Source organism: Ceratina calcarata, unplaced genomic scaffold (assembly GCF_001652005.2).
Source record: "Ceratina calcarata isolate Rehan_Ccalc_2016 unplaced genomic scaffold, ASM165200v1 scaffold350.2, whole genome shotgun sequence".
Classification (NCBI taxonomy): Eukaryota; Metazoa; Arthropoda; class Insecta; order Hymenoptera; family Apidae; genus Ceratina; species Ceratina calcarata.
In genome coordinates, this window is record NW_017157935.1 from 20,470 (window position 1) to 42,875 (window position 22,406).

Here is a 22,406-nt window from a genome sequence, read left to right on the forward strand (position 1 = left end):
GTACAGGGAAGTCAATAAATAGTGAATAATTTCAAGTAGTACTAAAATACAAACATTATTGGGATACATCAGATATCTTTGTACCAAATTAGTCAGTTCACAGGAACTAATTGCGAAAAAGAATCACAGTGATAAATTACTGTGCGCTTCATGACTGAATAAGCTTTAAAGTTGTCAAATTAGGAAGAACAGGAAATGTCTACAGCATTCATTACGGACGCTTGTTATCTCAACAAACTCCCTCGCACGTCTCGTATAAGTACATAATCGAGAATTTAGGATAATGCACAGCGGTAGATAGCATGCTACGTCGTGAGTCCGTTACTAACGAGCAGGGTTGCTTCAAGTTGAAGCGAGAGACACGGAAAAGAGAGAACGGCCGACGCGGAGGAACGTAATAAAGGAGGGCGTGCGAGTGCGATGCACCTGTGGCCCCCCTTGGCCCCTCCGTCATGAGCACCTTCGCGTACCCTTAACTCCTCGACCAACGAGCCGCGCAGCTGGCGATTCGACCATTGGAGCCCTTCGCTGAAAATGAATTCGTCATGGAAATTTGGCCACCCTCGAAACTTTAAATGCATCGATACTGCCCGCTATTTCCGTCGCGGAAGTAGCTTGCAAACAACGTGAGGTAACACCGTTCACTTTCATGTGACATCATTCGCATTGTATCCTCTGGAATTTTTTTTACGTCGACGGAATGGATTGCAGTAGAATTACTTTCAATCATCCAGTGACATAACAAATTCAAGTTTTGTTTGTCTTCTTGTTGATGTGTACTAATAGTCAGAAGTATATGAGTGCAATTTAGTGTTGGCAGTGGTACTAGCATGGTACCAGCTTAAACAATAATTGCAACTATAACAATATGATAAAAAAAGTTTCGTTTTCTTTCTATTTTTTATGGAATTGAAAACTTGTGTCTTTTTATCAATTCACTAAGAACGATTGTCTTTGGTTGAAAGATAAAAATTCGCATTTGTTCATGCAAATGTCTGCTGGCAACGTTGTCTCTTGGTAAGGGTATCACCGCGAAATGTGTTAGCGTGTCAATGATATCATCCGGTAGGTAGACAGAAGGAAACACGATGACAAAACCTATCAATTAGTCGGCGACGTATGTACACGCGAGTGACACGCGCGCCTCTGCACACGCACGCAAATGTGTATCCAATAACGCGAAACTCCCACGCGTTTATTGCGACACCCGCCGCGAGAAGAAATGCGCGAGGTCCTTTAGCGCGGCCCACTTTCGATACCGAATATTCAATATAAAATCAGATCCTGACGGGAGGACCTTCAAAAATCCAAGGCCCACCACTTCTGATTTCCCTCTGTATTTGTCGACGAGACAAACTCGATTTCTATCGAACGTGTCCACGAGTGACTTAATTAAATCAATTAATTAGAATGCACCCAACGAACCGCCAAGGATAACGATTGGTTGATCGTTTAGAATAGATTTTAGTGTCGCCTACGTTCTCATTTTATGGGAGTTGCGTCGCGACGTGAAAGTGTTTAAACGCGACGTGGTACATCTCGCGACTTTTTAATCTCGTGCTATGTGGATCATCCTACGCATTGAGAAAGATAGAGAAATTTCTCTCGAAATCATTCTCTAAATAAGGAGAGGCGTTCGAGTATTTCGTAAACGATCTTTCTCGCGAGAAGCTGTAAATCAGGAGTTCATCAGCCGCTGCAACTTTTTCTAAGAAGCTTTAAATTTAAGAACACCGCGAGGGTACAGTTAGGCATTTAACGAGAGACGTCAAGCTTGAAACGGAGCCTTAATTATTACGCTGACCAACCGGAGGGACAGTAAATTGTAAGCAGGAAACTGAATAATTTATTAATCGGTGTGCCATTTAACGGTAAAAATGACGCGTCACTAGACGCTCTCTCTCACCTTGGACCTGTATTGCAAAACCGATTCGATTCGTAACGCGTTCGAAACGAAATGCAATGAAAGTCGAAACTCCACTGAAATCTCGTATCGTTGGAACTGTGTAACGGTACAGACAGTCTACGACCTAGAATTTTATAGTTGCCGAATCGAGAGGACAGTGCGTTGCCATGGGATAAAAATAAAAAATCAAATTCTACGTTGGTACTGAAAATCATCATTGGATTCTATTTATTACTAAGATGGGAAGTGTAATTTGAAGATACAAGCAAACGAATTACAATGTCTTATTACGTTGCATAAAAGTCGAATGATTGAGTCGAAGTTCGTTTTCTCAGCAAGATAGGCAGAGTTGTAAGTTGTTGTGTTGTTGAGAAGTGTAAGATTGAAAATTTTTTGTTATTTCCGATGGAGTCTGCTTCTGAACACATCATGAAATACCTTTAATTTTTACTTTGATTTGATTTCGTTTTTTGACTTCCAAGCAATGTTGGCTTTTATTCAGGCTTCTTTTCAGTTGAAAGATTCGGATCTCAGGAAGAATGTAAATGAAGGAAAATAACTTTTACAAATTAAGTGAAATTTTCCATCGACAAACGATGTCCGCTGATAAAATACACGTGGAATAGAATTTCAATCGATTGAAAAGTATTCAAATGAAAGTTCGAGATATACACCGCGTTCATTAGCATCTATCATTATTTCAAAACAACGACCCTGACTTCCATCGACATGATCTTCGCAATTTGCGATGTATCTCGTCCCGAATTACTTTCATCCTCGGTACCAGCTAATTAAAATCGTTTCGTAATGATCCTCGAAGAATCAGGAAGCTCAGGAGGGTCAACATCCTCGCTTTAGGCGAATTGCTTGCGCTCGATGTTCGATTATATCCCGATCATTAGTGTTTCCTCTTCACGAACAGCCATCGGTAATCGATTGGCGCTACTGGAACATCGTCGAATTAAATCTCGAAACCGGACGCACCGCTTCATTAATATTCTTTGATAAAATATCAACCAAAAAAAAAACGTTCCACTCGTTTTAAATTAATCATTAGACTGTAAACTGCAAGTCGTTCATGTCCGATACATTCTTTAGTGAGTAATACTTCCTAAAACTGATTCAAATCTCAATGAAGAACATCAGAATGACTTCGACAAACAATTTGTTCAAATATTGTACATAACATGAAGCCTAATGAATTTTGTAAATCGGACATGAACGATCCCGCTATAAGGATTAAACATAGCGCCATATTTGGCTCGAAACGCTTGTACGTGATTGGGAAAGGAAACGGAGATCAAAGATTCTGCTATTTTAAGAAGAGGAAGCGCGGCTGGACGATGCGCGTGCAAACCTTGTCAGTTGCACCGCGTTGAGAAATTCCCTATTCTGAACACGATCCGACGCGCGGCGTCCATCGTTGTTCGCCTGTGGCAACATCCGGCATGAATCAACAAACTATATAAAAGCTGGCAAGTGATTCGGGCCTAAAACTTACGCCCACCGCGCGTCAGCCGGCCGCGGGAGAGCGGCAGAATTATTCCGCCGCGAAGTGAAAGTTCTCGAAGCAAACGAAACCGAAGTAACGCGTGGGCCTTATCGCCCAGTCCCAATGCCTCGTCATCGAATTAATCTCAATACTTTTTTACATCATTTTACAGACATTGAAAGCTTCTTCTTCTATTCCATTCGACCTTTGCTCAATTGATTCACCTTTCAATTTCAGGTTTGATATTACTATACACACAGGTATTAAAACNAAATGTCTGCTGGCAACGTTGTCTCTTGGTAAGGGTATCACCGCGAAATGTGTTAGCGTGTCAATGATATCATCCGGTAGGTAGACAGAAGGAAACACGATGACAAAACCTATCAATTAGTCGGCGACGTATGTACACGCGAGTGACACGCGCGCCTCTGCACACGCACGCAAATGTGTATCCAATAACGCGAAACTCCCACGCGTTTATTGCGACACCCGCCGCGAGAAGAAATGCGCGAGGTCCTTTAGCGCGGCCCACTTTCGATACCGAATATTCAATATAAAATCAGATCCTGACGGGAGGACCTTCAAAAATCCAAGGCCCACCACTTCTGATTTCCCTCTGTATTTGTCGACGAGACAAACTCGATTTCTATCGAACGTGTCCACGAGTGACTTAATTAAATCAATTAATTAGAATGCACCCAACGAACCGCCAAGGATAACGATTGGTTGATCGTTTAGAATAGATTTTAGTGTCGCCTACGTTCTCATTTTATGGGAGTTGCGTCGCGACGTGAAAGTGTTTAAACGCGACGTGGTACATCTCGCGACTTTTTAATCTCGTGCTATGTGGATCATCCTACGCATTGAGAAAGATAGAGAAATTTCTCTCGAAATCATTCTCTAAATAAGGAGAGGCGTTCGAGTATTTCGTAAACGATCTTTCTCGCGAGAAGCTGTAAATCAGGAGTTCATCAGCCGCTGCAACTTTTTCTAAGAAGCTTTAAATTTAAGAACACCGCGAGGGTACAGTTAGGCATTTAACGAGAGACGTCAAGCTTGAAACGGAGCCTTAATTATTACGCTGACCAACCGGAGGGACAGTAAATTGTAAGCAGGAAACTGAATAATTTATTAATCGGTGTGCCATTTAACGGTAAAAATGACGCGTCACTAGACGCTCTCTCTCACCTTGGACCTGTATTGCAAAACCGATTCGATTCGTAACGCGTTCGAAACGAAATGCAATGAAAGTCGAAACTCCACTGAAATCTCGTATCGTTGGAACTGTGTAACGGTACAGACAGTCTACGACCTAGAATTTTATAGTTGCCGAATCGAGAGGACAGTGCGTTGCCATGGGATAAAAATAAAAAATCAAATTCTACGTTGGTACTGAAAATCATCATTGGATTCTATTTATTACTAAGATGGGAAGTGTAATTTGAAGATACAAGCAAACGAATTACAATGTCTTATTACGTTGCATAAAAGTCGAATGATTGAGTCGAAGTTCGTTTTCTCAGCAAGATAGGCAGAGTTGTAAGTTGTTGTGTTGTTGAGAAGTGTAAGATTGAAAATTTTTTGTTATTTCCGATGGAGTCTGCTTCTGAACACATCATGAAATACCTTTAATTTTTACTTTGATTTGATTTCGTTTTTTGACTTCCAAGCAATGTTGGCTTTTATTCAGGCTTCTTTTCAGTTGAAAGATTCGGATCTCAGGAAGAATGTAAATGAAGGAAAATAACTTTTACAAATTAAGTGAAATTTTCCATCGACAAACGATGTCCGCTGATAAAATACACGTGGAATAGAATTTCAATCGATTGAAAAGTATTCAAATGAAAGTTCGAGATATACACCGCGTTCATTAGCATCTATCATTATTTCAAAACAACGACCCTGACTTCCATCGACATGATCTTCGCAATTTGCGATGTATCTCGTCCCGAATTACTTTCATCCTCGGTACCAGCTAATTAAAATCGTTTCGTAATGATCCTCGAAGAATCAGGAAGCTCAGGAGGGTCAACATCCTCGCTTTAGGCGAATTGCTTGCGCTCGATGTTCGATTATATCCCGATCATTAGTGTTTCCTCTTCACGAACAGCCATCGGTAATCGATTGGCGCTACTGGAACATCGTCGAATTAAATCTCGAAACCGGACGCACCGCTTCATTAATATTCTTTGATAAAATATCAACCAAAAAAAAAACGTTCCACTCGTTTTAAATTAATCATTAGACTGTAAACTGCAAGTCGTTCATGTCCGATACATTCTTTAGTGAGTAATACTTCCTAAAACTGATTCAAATCTCAATGAAGAACATCAGAATGACTTCGACAAACAATTTGTTCAAATATTGTACATAACATGAAGCCTAATGAATTTTGTAAATCGGACATGAACGATCCCGCTATAAGGATTAAACATAGCGCCATATTTGGCTCGAAACGCTTGTACGTGATTGGGAAAGGAAACGGAGATCAAAGATTCTGCTATTTTAAGAAGAGGAAGCGCGGCTGGACGATGCGCGTGCAAACCTTGTCAGTTGCACCGCGTTGAGAAATTCCCTATTCTGAACACGATCCGACGCGCGGCGTCCATCGTTGTTCGCCTGTGGCAACATCCGGCATGAATCAACAAACTATATAAAAGCTGGCAAGTGATTCGGGCCTAAAACTTACGCCCACCGCGCGTCAGCCGGCCGCGGGAGAGCGGCAGAATTATTCCGCCGCGAAGTGAAAGTTCTCGAAGCAAACGAAACCGAAGTAACGCGTGGGCCTTATCGCCCAGTCCCAATGCCTCGTCATCGAATTAATCTCAATACTTTTTTACATCATTTTACAGACATTGAAAGCTTCTTCTTCTATTCCATTCGACCTTTGCTCAATTGATTCACCTTTCAATTTCAGGTTTGATATTACTATACACACAGGTATTAAAACGATGATATGCAAATCGTTTTTCAATTAAACATATGTTAAATTGAAAATTGGTTGATTTCTCAGAATTATAAATAAATTAAAATATTTCCTTTCACTGTCCCATTGCATTCAATCTGCACACTCTCCACATCCACAATTTATGACCTTTCTCAAACGACTCACGAATCGCAGCTCGTGTGTACGAAGGAAACGTCCGATCGATCATTTTATGTTCTCTGTTCATTAGTATGCGAGTCGGGGAAGAAGAGGCAACGAACGATTCCAGCGGCGTGAAGACTGAAAATTACAAGTTTTTCATCATTCGAATCAAACCCCGACACCGGAACGTGAAAAGCGGCCGCGAACTGAAACTCGCGCGCTGGCCATTGTCTGACCCGCGTAGGTTGCGTCACTGAATGCTAATGAAACCGTTTATCTCCACCGTTGTTTCCATCGAGTCAGCCACGAGCAACCTTGAGCGCGGAGGTCTCGTTTTCACGCCCCACACAGAATTTTAATTGTTTTTTCAAATTACAGATTTACAAATTTTTGCTAACATATAAACAAGCGCTTTGAATTTATATGATATTAAGATTTATTCATTCGTTGGACGACGACGATGATGTTAGAGGTTTGAGAGGATCGCAATGAATTTTCTAAGTGCATCAGAAATGAGAGGATTGCAATGAATTTTCTAAGCATTCGTAATAAAATCTGAACTTGAGATGATGTCTATAATGGTTACGGTATCCTCAAGGATCGTGTAGAGTGAATCTTGGCGTGGAACCGCGAGCAACCAACGAGCTCGCTGTCAATACCGTTACGTTTTACTCGCGGATTTCGCGGTGGCCCGCGCTATTATACTTGGACGTAAGAGACGCCTGGCATCGTAAAACGGCGTGTCTAACAGTAAAGGTCCATCGCAACGCGAGCAATTTATCCGAAGTCGAACGGTTCCGCGTGGTATTATTCTCGATCGAAATTCCTCCCGGGTGCGTTCAACCCGGCTCGCAGCACAATTACGTCGACCGGCGTTTCCCGAAGGTCTCTCCTTGGGGCGAATAGATTACGTCACGAGAAAGAAACAAGATCGATGTGTAATGCGTCACGCTCGCCGCGAGCCGAACCTACCATCTTTGGAAGAAGCAAGGCGACGCGACGGCGGCTCGATAGGTGAATTGGTGTGCCGATTAAAAGGAACGCGGGTGAACGAAGCGTGGGACGCGAGAAAACCGAGGGAAAACTAACTGGTATGCCTGTGATGCGACGGCGTGCGAATGGGAGCCAAGGTTTCGATTCTGTAGCCTCGATTCAGGATCGAGCACGTATGATTACAAATCATCTTATTCGTATTGGACCTCCTGAAACCATTCTCATACTGTTCTCCTCAACATACAATAGTTTTATACTATGTCATGTCATTCCATGTACAGTCTTCCCTAACATATGGTGATTTAGTATAGTGTCTTTCCATGAATATGAAATTTTACAGTAAAAAAACAGTACCAGTGCCTACTTGTCTTATGTATAATTTTAATTCAGATGAAGGCTTCATAGCCTGCTTCCCATAGGGCAGCTTTCAATGTTACAATACATAAATAGAAACAACAAAATATATGCAACACCACAAAAGCATTTTTCGATTAGAAATCAATGCATCCCAAGTGAAGTGCTTACAGTCAGAGAATACAGCATTTCAAATTCAGAAATCCAATCAAAATTTGACATTCAACATAAGAATTCAAGATGTAACAAGTTCTGTAACAGCCTCGTATGATTTCTAAAAAATTTGAGTTCATTATTTTTATTTAAGGGCTCATGCAATGTTAATGACGTCCAGCGGTAGCTTAATAATCAGCAAAAATATAAAATGCGATTTATTGATGTAATAATTAGTTGTAAGCTTTCCGATGAAGACGTCACGGATGACATGATTGTATCGTAAGAAGGATGTGGTTAATTTTCCTTTAGTCAGTCATTTATTTTAATCAGTTGCTCGAACGGCCGCGGTATTAGAATTAACGATCCTCTCGCGTGAACGATGCGATTTTTTTCCCACAACGCGTAGGTATCTCGCTAACGGTATGGCGTTCTGGTTGTTCGATCCGTGAGAATGCGCTGGATAAAGTAGTGATAAACATGTATCTACTGACTTCATTTCTCTTCATAAAACTTGGCCTCATCATTCTTTCCATGTAACCTGTTATAAACGTCGGAATGAAATGCAGGAAATTATTAGATTCTTATGTAAAATAAGCCTTTTATGGTACAATAGAGAGAAATATGTTTTATTTAATTTCTCGTACAGACACATAGAAATTGTATTCTGACTATAAATCACGCTTTAAGAAGGCCGAGGAACTCGCCACAAGAACAATACTCGTTTGTTAGCAAATAAAGATAGAATAAATCTCGCTAATATCCCCACGTGGTGGAATACGCAATGACTTAACGGATTTCCACTTAACGTCTTCCCTAAATATGGCGAGACTGGTGACACAATTGTAATCGAGCCCCGCGCTCTGTCTGTTGCAAGCATTGAACTCTCCTGCAGCCACTTAAGGCGCACGCGAACGCGTCATATCGGCCTATTCGCGCAACACATGCGCACAGTTTCATTACCGTGCAACAGAGTATTCCTCTCCGTCCTGGTTATACCAAACATAGCCTCGACTTTCCTTCATTTCACCGTCGGACTTTCTTTTAATTAAATCAATTTACAACTGTAATAATAGGTCATGAACACGCAGGGAAAATTCTGATCGAATGTTTTGTTCAGATCATTTAAAAAATAAAGTATATTAGTTTTATTAGAAAATAATTTAGTGCTTCGATTCCCGTGGCTCAATAATTTTTGTTGTAATCTATGGTTACATTTTCTCACGTGTTTCTGGTTATTTGAAGAGACCGTAGGAAAGGAGAGTTTCTCTTTGCCAGAGAATAAGAGAACAAATATTAAAGAACAAACATCAGTCTATTCAGAGAATCCTTGCGAAGGAGGCAAGAACAACGTGGCGCGAATGAATCGCGAATTGAAATTGCTCGGCGGAGAAGTAGAGGATATGGACGCGTGCAACGACGAATACGAAACGCGAAGTGGCGGATAATAACTCGCATCGCTGGCTCGATGGACCACTTAAGGCGCGCACGGCTCGGTTGGAAACGCGCCGCGGCGTTATTATCGGTTTGGACGATGCGCGTACGCACGCCTGGATGACTACTGCAAAACGGTAAAATTACTGCAATTTTCCTGATCGCGCCGCCTAACACGTGTTGCCGATTGTTAACCGGACAAATTGATCGTTGCGAAAATTCACCGTTCTAACGTTTCTCGCGCCGCCTGGCTATTTTTCCAATCCGCGCAGTACGTACACCCTTGTTCATAAGTCTTAGAACATATCGTCGAGCCTGTAACTCAGGGATTCCCAACTATTTTCTTGAATCGACCCGTTTTAAAAGAATGATTTTCTTCATCGATCACATTACATTTTTCTTGTATAATTTGTGTACAGCATAATCATAATATAATTAATTATACATAAGTCATTTAAATATAAACTTGCGAAGGAGGCAAGAACAACGTGGCGCGAATGAATCGCGAATTGAAATTGCTCGGCGGAGAAGTAGAGGATATGGACGCGTGCAACGACGAATACGAAACGCGAAGTGGCGGATAATAACTCGCATCGCTGGCTCGATGGACCACTTAAGGCGCGCACGGCTCGGTTGGAAACGCGCCGCGGCGTTATTATCGGTTTGGACGATGCGCGTACGCACGCCTGGATGACTACTGCAAAACGGTAAAATTACTGCAATTTTCCTGATCGCGCCGCCTAACACGTGTTGCCGATTGTTAACCGGACAAATTGATCGTTGCGAAAATTCACCGTTCTAACGTTTCTCGCGCCGCCTGGCTATTTTTCCAATCCGCGCAGTACGTACACCCTTGTTCATAAGTCTTAGAACATATCGTCGAGCCTGTAACTCAGGGATTCCCAACTATTTTCTTGAATCGACCCGTTTTAAAAGAATGATTTTCTTCATCGACCACATTACATTTTTCTTGTATAATTTGTGTACAGCATAATCATAATATAATTAATTATACATAAGTCATTTAAATATAACAACTAGGCTAGATATAATTTTTTATTTAAAATAATTTCTTTTTAAATATTTTACATATGATTTCATTATGGCTCCATTATATTTATTTCATATGACGTTTTCGTTACTACATTGTATAGTTTTACAACAATAAACAATTAATTGTATGTTTTATTAATAAATTATTATTACGAATAATACTTGTTTAAATCCATTCATGTTTACATCTCGCAATTTGCTATTCCCGTTATTCAAATTCCATCTCGATGACGGAAATGTGAAGCTGCATCCCAAGGCCAATCGAGAAATCAATATAAGGACAGAAGGCAGGGATTTCCTGAGGTGTCGCATAATGACTCTCATTATCGGAAGTCACCGTTCAATGAAATAATAAAATCATCCTGGTAATAACGAAGCGCGCGTGTGCCAACGTGTAAATGCACGGTATCCGTGTAACGGAACGCGGCGAAGGAGGCTCGAAAAGTAATTTTCACTGCGACCCCTTGACACCGTCATCCTCGAAGCTCGATTAATTGCATCGTAACTGTTAAAGGGTGGAAGGTCGATTATGCACGGCCACGCTGGACGACCAGCGGGAATTATTATTACCTAGAAATTGTGCTATAGCGGAGTCCCTCGTAAACATTCATCACTGCTGTTTATACGAAACAATCAATCGAGATATAAATAGATAGGAGGATGAGTAATCCGCGGGAAACTGGCTGTGATCGAGGCTCTGTTAATGTCTTCCGGCAACGACGATCCCGAAATTTGATTGATTCACTACGTTCCATATGTACACTCAGCTGCTGATTTAACTAAGATTTATATTAAGCACCGTGGAAGAAAAAGGATCTTGGCTTGCGTTACCGGTTTTCTAATGACGTTTAAGCTCTGACTAGTTACTAATACACTCCTAATTTAAGTATTAGGCACACAATGACACGTTGTGTACGTTTAGTCATAGCGATTGTTCACTTTTATTTTTACATAAATGCATGATTAATATAATAAACCTTGAAGTTTCTATGGCAATTAACACTTAATACATTCGTATATTATTAGTCTTCTCACTAATTTCTTCCTTTAATTACCACAAGCAATTTTTTTTTCTATGAACGAGAACCACATCCTTGTTTTACCACCTTCAGATCGCGAATTTACGTAACACGTTTGCGTAATAGTTTGTAATCTCATTACTGGCCCGTGACGACGTCGGCGCAACGGTATCCGTCGATACTCCAGCGACGAGCAGACCCGTAATTCAGTTCGTCAACGAGCCATCGAACAGATTTCCGAGGAGTAACAGGTCGTTGCAAATTCGCAAACAGATGGTCTCGCGACGATTTTACAGTTAACCAAACACGCCTAAGCTAGAAATTAGTCGTGCGTCACGTACAACACGCTAGCTTCGCAAGCCTATTATTTGTATGCAAATTCGGTGCATCTGTTTAAAATCTGAGAGGCTGCTCTTTACGGTGAACAAATGCAATTAACCTCCTTCCGCAAATGAAAATAATTAAAATTGAATTCTTATATCAATTAAAAAAATTAATTTTCTGTTATCTCTCGATTATCATGATATGCAGTTTGTTTTTACATCACGTGCATCCTTTATAGGTAACATCTCATTTCATGTCTTTGGATAATAATAATTCTGAAGTCACAATTTCTCTATAAATGAGTTGCAATTTTTCTGTAAACGCATAAAGTCTACGGGCATTGGAAAGGAGCATGAAACGGCTTGTAACACTTGTAATGGTACACGACGAAGTTAATAGTCTCGGATTTAATCGCACCTTGCTCCTCCTCTTTTGTGCGTAACGCAAGGTAACGATTACGTGTTCCGCACGCTGAAAGTGTCACTTTTGCTTTTCTCAGTGGATCTGGGAACTAGTCAGTCGCGTTTCTCGAGTCGATCTGGATTATTCTGCTACGATTCAATCGTTTCCCTCGATTCCCGCCGCGCGTTAATGGCTTACGGTTCTCTCCGCGTAGAATCGTAAACTCTCATAAGTGATCATCAAATACGATTCAGCGTGCGGATCGCCTCGGGTGCGCCTACGGAACTAGATGAACACATTACAGTGTAGTTTGCACGCTGCTCTTCACCCGACATCTTCATTTTTATCCACAACCGTATAATAATTGCTTTCGATACATCACGTTGAAATTACAGCCTCAACTAATGAGGGAATTTATGTATTACACGAAATCTAAATTACAGATATACATATATATATATGTTGAATAAAATAATACACTTAGAGAGGGAAAATAAATTTCTATTTAAATTTTTAATTAAATTCCTATTTAAATTTCTATTTAACTGTTTAAATTAACAAATGCTTTGCATAAAAAGAATGTTTCATACGAAACTCGTAACTTTCACGATGTCTACAATTTTCGTTTCAAACATTTTTCGCTACCGATATCAGTCATTTTTTTTTACAGTCTCTAATTTAGATGTTCGAGTTAAAATGAACACCCTGTATAATACCAATACCGAAATGACGATTAAAGAAATTGAGGCTAAGCTTTGAAAATACGAAAATTTTCTGGAAAATATTTTCCAACTATGATAATTATAAGGGAGCTCTGTGAGGAACACGAAGAGTATAGCAGTGGGAACCAGGGATAGCGCGCGTGGTATGCATACGTAAACAGTACCGCTTGGAACCTATATTTCAAGAGAGAAAATCCCGTTCATAAGTCTCAGGACCTATAAGTATTTTTACCTGTTAAAATAAAAGAAATGAAATGATCATCCAAACTAGTGTGAGTCTACTATAATTAGTGTCAAAGGATTCACTCACATAATAGTGTACAAAAATTGAAATTTGGCATAAAAAGGTCTCCTTGATACTCCTATTTCCTCTCAATATTCGTAATCAAATATGATCTCACAGTATCTCGTTTATAGATGCAGTATGTCATAAGACTTAGAGATGTAAGTAGGTAGCAAACAAGAGGCTAGAGTGAATCGAAAGTTTTCCATCCTCTGAACGGATGCACGCGATGGTACGGGAGGAAAGCCAGAGCGAAAGCGGCTTTGGGAAATACAAGACGTAACAGCGGCGCGATACGAAGGCGATTCTCGAAGACAAAGGAAAACGTGTAGCTACACGCCCGGTTAAAGGAGCGACCTCCTTGAGAACGGTCCTTGACTCGTAGAGGCGAGCAAGATAAGCCGTGGAAGGAGAAGCGAGTAGTTGTAGAAGTAGAAGAAGAAGATAGGGGAAGAAGAGAAGAAGAGGTTGAGGAGGAAAGGGGTAGAGAAGGGAGACCGACGGCCGAGTAATGGCGCCTACACTCGGTGGCCGCGAAAGGTCGAAGAATATTCTGCTTCCGAGAAGCGCGAACCATCGGAGCTACCCGCTCTGCATCGCGGGGAATAAGGAAGATCGACTGTGTAAAACGAGAGAGAAATAATGGAAAACGCAGTTGCGCGAATACCGGTTGCTTTCCTCGCTAATACGGCTAATTAAGCAGTTGAGAAAATGATACAACTGCGTAATACCTATGACAGTGAATGTTTCCTATAAATACAATTTTACTGTGCCATCGTGGTTTATTCGATATTTTATAGCATTTCAACATTTATCCCTGACGAAAAATCATATAAAACATTTTATGATTTAGAAAATGGAATAAAAGTTCTCTGCGTTAATTAAAGTTGTATGAGCCGTAACGTCTCTAGCAAAAGTTTAAGAAATGTTAAAATTTCGATGCTCCGTCATTGTTTTTATCTTAAGGCTCATAGAACCTTAAGCAATTGCGATGCACACTTAGCTTATGACATTATAATTAAATTGAAATATTACGTATACGTTTTGTATTTTCTCCACATTCTTATAAATGCATGAATTCCATCTATTCACTATAAATTGTTTCAAATAGTTTGAGACGCGAATTTATGCTCAGGGCGAAAGAACAGAGATTCTAATTTATTCTCTTCCTTCCGCGAGAGCTTCCTGCCACGGCAAACGGCCATTTATAAATTTCTCACGAGAGGGTATCCGCTGGGGGCTAGGGGGAACACGCGATAAATTATAAGATGAATCCTTTGAAAATTAACGATTCGATACGGAGGATGCGGTCTAATATACGCCGACGTTCTTCCACCCCCTTCCGGAGTGATACCCGCATGCACATAACGATGCGAGGTGTACTCGCTCGTGACCAGAAAAATACGCTTTGATCATTTAACTATCATGATGTGCATGCATTCATGCTGACATTTCATACGTTTTATATGTCTTGAAATTTTTTTGTAAATATATAAAATCTAGTAATAAGGATTTGAATAAACGAATGAAAATTTGTTGATATTTTATTTATCGTCGAGAATAAGAGTTAAGTAATCATAGATAAAATCCTGGATTCTCATATTGCTATTACTTTGACAGATACAAAATTTTATAATACAAAATCTCAGACATTCTAATCAATACAAGTATCAAAGCAATTTTCTAAATTCTAATATCAACTAATTGGCAAGCTAGATGCTCATTTCTCATTGAAAATAATACTTCAGAATTATTCATTTGAAGAACAATTCTACTAAAATTAATCATGATTAAATTACAGATCTTATGCATTTATAAAAACTTTACATATGATACATAAAACTACACAAGGTATGAAAAGTGATTGCATTGAATGATAAATGAAATGTCAGTCCTAAATACATTTTCTTAATTAATTGCCATAAACGCATTATTTCGCATGAAAATCCGCAGGGTAATCATGATTTATTGTATGATTTATTACATGATTGCGACTATACATATGATTTGTTTTACTATAATCATTCAATTATTAACATGATCCCGGGTTCTAAAACATATTTCCGATTTTCCGATAAACAATAAACGTCTGGAAGTGGCCTAATTGTGAGACATGAGACCTGTACTCTCTCCTCCTTTCTCTCTCGTAGAGAAGCTCAACGTAGAAAAAGAGGAGTGGCGTCTGAGAAACGAAGGATGTCTATAATCGGCAATGGACGACCGCACCTCGCCACTTTCGCGTTGCTTGACGTGGATACCGGTCTAACCGATCGGCCGGTTAATCATCGTCGTCTCCCCGTATGCGTACGCCTCTCTATCTATCTTGTCCGCACGTACACTAGTATTTATTATACAGTAGCCCGGCACCGATTTCGTGTGGCCCGGCAACCGGCCACGGGACGCCCATGATTTAATTAACTTAATCGTCGACTTTACTGCACTTTATAACACCTTAGCTGTTTATCTCATCAAGAATTTATCTAGGGAAAGAATTTTCTTGGATTCTCAATCTTAATAGGATTTTTTTTCATTGTCATAAAGTACATAATCTACATATGTATGGAAATAACAATTTAAAATCAAATGGTTAAACGAGTGCCTATTTATTTTTGATAACGTTTGCACGTGCGTATGTACATGAAGAAGATTAAGTTTCTTTCATAAGCCGGAGCGATCCTGCTCTTCGCATTCGTAATAGAGAAACGCGGCAAACGATGCAATTGGGCCGAGGAAACCGGCCGGAGGCTGCTGCATAATTGAATGAAGTCCAAGCTAAATATTACTTGGGAAACTCATAAATATGCAGAGATTATACAGAAGGAGCTCCGTGTGCCTTCATGACTTCTCATCTTCGGAGGCACGCTGGCAAAAAGCTTCCCTCTGCCTCCACTCTCAACTAACCAATCTACATATGTATGGAAATAACAATTTAAAATCAAATGGTTAAACGAGTGCCTATTTATTTTTGATAACGTTTGCACGTGCGTATGTACATGAAGAAGATTAAGTTTCTTTCATAAGCCGGAGCGATCCTGCTCTTCGCATTCGTAATAGAGAAACGCGGCAAACGATGCAATTGGGCCGAGGAAACCGGCCGGAGGCTGCTGCATAATTGAATGAAGTCCAAGCTAAATATTACTTGGGAAACTCATAAATATGCAGAGATTATACAGAAGGAGCTCCGTGTGCCTTCATGACTTCTCATCTTCGGAGGCACGCTGGCAAAAAGCTTCCCTCTGCCTCCACTCTCAACTAACCCAGCGTTCTTCAACTTACGCCAGTCGTACAGGAACTCCGTTTTTCTCCTTAGAGTTGCCGTATTAGTCGAGAATTTAATTACGATTTAATTATTTTTTTCTGACCTTTGCTCTCTTGTGCAGTGTGCGCGGCTATTATAGAAGATCTGTCTTTCAAGGTCGAACGTAGAAGCACGCATTAAATCGTTTTTGTCCCGGTTGGCACAAGCAAAAAACCCGTAAAATTTAGGATTCTCGTGACGAGCTCAACTCTACCGTGGAATGTGTGCAGCTGCGCGTAAGTGCTACGGAGAACAATCACGGGAAGCGACTGAAACGGTGCTCTTCGTGGTCGCCGAGGCTTAGATTTCTTGTTACGGGGAACGAAAAGAAGAAAGACGTTAGCTCGATTCCGGGTAAAAGAACGACGCGATCTCGTGCGACTGAAGCGAAATCAAACATCCAGTTCGACTCCATTTCCTTAATTATTGGGAAATAAATTGGATATTCATACGAAACTTGAATGCACTAGAAATATAAAGAATTTAATGTGCAAAATATCAAGAATATAATATACATTATTATTGAACAGTGAAATAAATGTCATTTCTTAACGTTAACATTGCAAGTGCATTTTATTTTAAACCAAATTAATTCAATACATCAGAAACAGATTTATTACTCAGCGTTTATCTTTAATTAACCACCGTCTTATTTTCTTTTTATGAAGAGAAATTGAATTTTCGACGAACGATGTTATCGTTCTCAACCGGAGAACGCTAGGACCGTAGTATAATTAAGCGCTAGCAAGGATGGCGAACGCCGGTACGCTTATTAATTATTTCCAGCAGAGACATCGCACAGGGGCGGATGCGAACGCGTTTCACGTGTGATACACATTTCTGATTGCGCAACCACCATCTTTCCTACCGTCAACGTGGAGTTCAAACGAGGTCGCGGCTAATATGCGAAAAATTCTAAACGTCGCTATTATTTCCAGAAATCATAGTTATTCTTCATTAAATTGTTCTAATAAAACTGGCTGGTCAAAATAATTTTGAAAAAAAATGTTAACGATCAGATTTACAATTTTACTGACTAATTTCGATTCTAAAGATGAAAGTTCTTCAAATAAGAAAAGAAGTATGTTAAAACATGCGAGTCATGTTTACCATAAATAAATTGTACTATAACTCGAAATGGTGCTACAAACACACGCTTTCCAAGCACTCGTTTAATCATTCCCATCATTTCAGAGGATTGTAGGTTTTAATTGCAGATGGAAGAATCTCCAAGTTCCACCGATTCTTTTCCCGTGTCTTATCGAGCGTCAGAATCTCTAGGATGATTCTAGCATCTTAATTCACCTTGTACAACAAAAATGCTTGGTAGCAGAAGTAATTTGAAGCATCTGGAGCGAAGTGATAATACAAGTCACATGCTCGAGTAATTGGATCACGCATCGTAACGTGATTGGGTAAGAAGAATCGACCTACGATAACGCCCACGGATTGACTCGGTTTCTATAGGTTTCGACCGATGAAATGACAGTACCCGTGCACCGTGACCTCGACAATGCCTTTCGCCGTCTGGGCGCACAGCCAGTTTCATCGGTGACATAAGAAAACAGTCACCGTTCGAAAAGTATTGCACTTTTAGGAATCGGTTACAAAACTAATTTGCAATCACGGTTTCAAGAGAAATTACTCATCTTATTCACATCGGTTAGTAAGAAAGGTGATGTGCCAATTATCGACGATTTTCTACTGATCCCGAATTTCATGCTAATCGCTAAATCACAGGCTTAATCGATGTATTGAAACGAGTTCAATAAGGATTAACGAGGATTATCTCAGAGAGTAAACAGCCGACTCTCACTTTCGAGAATTGCGTGAAATGCTTTTCATTTCCTTTTATATTTAAACCAGAGAACGCGGTGAACGTGCAAAACGTTCGGTTCACGTTTGCACGGTCACGTTTTAACGGGCGCAGAATCGGCGCGCTGGAACACCGCGGATATGGCTTCATTGTGCATCTCTGGATGCTGTTAGTTGAGGCAATGGCTCGAGGGATTCCGCGAATCGGACACCAGTAATCGATTTTAGTCGTGGTGCGAAGGAGCACGAGCCACAAGCAAATGATGGGTGTAATGTATTCCGAATGCATTTGCAAGATAATGGAGCCCTCCCAGCGCCGGTCGCTTCACTGTGAAAATAGATTACTGCGTCCTGAATTCCATGAAACTCACAATAGCCTAATAAATTCGAAGCTTGAGAATTGTCACATACTTAAGGATACTCTTTTCTTTTGGAAGAATCACATGATAAAATTCTTTAAGAAAAATAATTCTTAATGGAATCTTTCATGTCTTAGGCAATTTGTGCATTTTATTTAAGAATGTATGAGCCGTAAGATCTCTGGTAAAAATTTAGGAAATTTAATAAAAACCTATGTCCAATATGTATCTGAAGCCTTCCATAAAATTTGTAGTCTACTTATCAAACTGATCCAACAGTACTAGCGCTTTCAGAAACTTGTTATATTGAAACACAACAAATCGCAATAGCTTAACGAATCAAAGCAGACGCATCTCCGAGAATTCAAGCTTACCACGTCATTCTTCTCCTATTTGTATAAAATGACGTTTGAGGTAACGCTTAAATTAACTCGCGAAGCCATGAAGGGAAAGTTGTCGCGCAATTCTTCTTTTATAGAAATAAAAAGTGAGAAATATGTACGTGATTTGGGTTCAAGTACAATATTTTATTGATACGTGCTCTTCGAAAGGTTTCAATCTATCCTGATGAAATATAATAGTACAAGTACTTTCGAAAAGATTATATTACGTCGTGAATTTTCTTTTCATATTTACTGATCTGATAAATAGTAAAATATATAAATAGTAGAAATTTGTAATCTGGAGTACAGTATCACGTCTAACGGTTAATTTCCGGATTAATATCGTATCATTGGATTTTTTGCAATCTACAGTGAAGCCTATTGCACATTTCAAATCTAATAATAAAAAAGTTATTCAGTCTGGAAATATCTATGAATATTCATGCATGTCACTGTATCTTGAAATGGCTTTAGAATTTACAAGTTTTAAGTGGCACACTAAAGCAAGAACCACTGCAACTTTATAAAAAATAGTATATAATGTTAATTCGTCCCGTATTAGACCGCAAGATCACGCATATTTTTCCATTCCCGGGAACAGGACTTACGCAATGGCCGCTGGTAAAAATAGGTACTTGCGTTAGATCCGGAGTGATGACTTAAATCCGTGGTCCATTAAAATGCCACCAAAGGGTCCGCACCACTTTGTCAGTCACCGTATCCTTACTTTTCCTCTTTACTGTGCTTCATCGAAACTGCTCACTCACTCACATCGTCCTCGAACTCGGAGCACTCGTTTTCGCCGCTTAATCATCCTAGGATCCTTTTTGCACATCGCGTACCTCGTGAAAGCACTCGCGGCCGCAAAACCGGATCCCGGAGCCAGCGAACTTCTACAATATGTATCTATGTACGTGCATGTACCCGCTTGTCACAGAAAGTGTCGGGCTCGAATTCACTGTATCTCCGATCGAGCTCGGGGCGATCGATCTACCTTGGAAGAGCACTGAGACGTTGAGTTTGATTCGTTTTCAGAGTCCTTTAACGGTCGAGCTGGGTTGCCGGAGGAATTTGCATGTGCGGCTTAAAAGGAAACATCTAAATTCCTGTGCACTTTATTTAGCTCGCTGAAGAACAGGCTTTATTCAAGGTCAGCGGTAGAGAAGATTTCAACGAGTTAGATAATGGTCTCTTGATGATTATTGGAATTCTCATGGGTAGAGAACTCGTGTTGTAAGTATCGAGAGTAGAGTTGCCAAACCAGACTGAATTTGCAACCGCTTATGGGCTGTGGTCCATTTTTCGCCGACTTTTACCGAGCACTTTCTAAAGTCGTAACCCACCGACGAAACCGGAAGCGGATCGAAAAAAAATCACGAAGATGGCTCACCAAATATGTACTCGTACGCACGAAGAAAGTGCAACGAACCGACCTGAGAACGTGACGAGTATTCGCTATCTCGCGGCGCGCAGAAAATAAAAAAGAAACCAACTAACAACGTTACGCCCAGGTAGTCGCATAATTTCTGATCGGGTGCCGCGCGCACACCTCGCGCTCTCATCCTTGACACCATCTGCCTAAAGGATGTGCTAAAGGTCGGAACCAACGCTGACATAATCAACTATGCACCTATTCGATGCAACGAACAGAACCGTTCCTACAAATTCTATCAGCCGTCTCTTCTACACAGCCTGAAATCGATGCACGTAGATATTTTACGGTATCGAATTCTCAATCGAACGCGAGATGAAAGTGATGCAGCGTTACACTTTCCTCGAGACGACTTTCGACAACCTTCTCGCTGATGTGGAATTATTTCAAGGCCAAGCCGAAGTCAGAGAGGGAGGAGAATTTTGGTACCATAATCGCTGAGCGAGCCCTTGGAAAGGAATCGTCCATTTTGGAGAACCTTGCAGACTTCAAAGTGTAATTATATTAATTATCCAATGTTCTAGAGTATCCTTGATGGGTATACGATTTTTAAGCGGTATTGGATAGGCACTCGCGAATGTTCCTTCGGAACAACCTTGACTCCAGAAGAGGGCAAAGCCGATCAGTGTTGGATTCAACGACCGAGAGTGTTCTCTATCTGGATACAAAGTTAATGCTCTCCATCAGGTTTGTAAGAGTAGCGAGAAGAGAAGAAATGAGCCGTCGCCGGATATTGATAATGTCCTGGTCTGGTTCACCAGATTGCAGGGGAAGGAGACCACTTCCCATCGTAAGGGTTAACGGAGAAGAAACACGAAGCACCGGGTAATCCAGGTGGTATGATTAAAATCGGAACCACTGCGTTGCGCCAGGTGGAATCCTCGTACCCTTCGAAGCACACTGTCAGCAACTTACCCGTCCCCATGGCTGACAGGAGCCTCCTTCAGCCACGATCCTTCCGTCTATGCTTTGTCCAATCTTGGCTGGTTTCACTATTCGGTTCCACGGTAACGAAATTAAAAAAAAAAAAAAATAAATAAATAAATAAACCACCTGTCGGTGACTGGGGTTTTGAGAAAAGGACGAACTCCTCGTCCAGCCGGGAGACCGCGGACGAACTGGTGGCTGGCGAAGACTTTTGGTGAGACTTCGACGTGAGACAACGGCGACGTCATCGCCGGCCTGGTGTCTCATTGGTCGACGATCCTGCTCTTTGCTTCGGCGAACCTCTCTCTTTTCTACGACCTCCTCTCTCACCACCTCGTCCTCCGTCCTCCGCGTCCGCCCCCTTTCCGCTTCCTCACCTGCTCCGATCTCTCGGTCTTACCTGCCTCGGCGCACTCCCACGGGCCCCTGGGAGAACCACCGCGCAGAGAACTCCGCGATCGACGCGCGAACTCGAAGAACTCCACGCCTGGAACCGATCTCCCTCGACCGAGACCGTGCGCGAGACCGCTTCCCTAGAAGGTTTATCGGCCACGGGACGGAGCTAGGGTTTAAGATATCGGGAGGATGGATGGTCCTGTTGCCCGAGGTCACTCGACGCGACTACTAGAAATTTCGGATGCCGTGCCCCTCAAGGTTGTCTGCCTATATGGGACGCCGGTTCATATCTTTTCATTCGGACCATAGAATTTCTTAGAATACGTTACAATATCATGTATTGGGTTGTCCGGATAGATCATGCCGATTTTTATTAGGTAGGCAATTCGGAATGAATCAGAATTATGGGAAACAATTGTATATTGGGTTGGCAAATAAGTTTGTGCAGTTTGAATAAATTGATTCGAGCGATGTCAAAGCCATTATCAATAGAAATCCATCCCAATCGAGAGATTGTTACGACACTCAATATGTACGAGTTTAAAAAATTAATCTATCCTCTATGTCAAAGAA

The 22,406-nt window shown here is 40.9% G+C and overlaps 1 protein-coding gene across 1 annotated transcript in view; it reads right to left on the bottom strand.

The window, feature by feature from the left end:
- Positions 1-21,610, bottom strand: part of LOC113464382 (fibrillin-1-like) — a 38,439-nt gene extending 16,829 nt beyond the window's left edge. Inside the window, exon 1 of the mRNA XM_026813799.1 lies at positions 21,426-21,610. Within this exon, the coding sequence (XP_026669600.1) occupies positions 21,426-21,435 (10 nt within the window). The 5' untranslated portion in view covers positions 21,436-21,610. The remainder of the gene's footprint in view (positions 1-21,425) is intronic.
- Between the last annotated feature and the right edge of the window lie 796 nt (positions 21,611-22,406).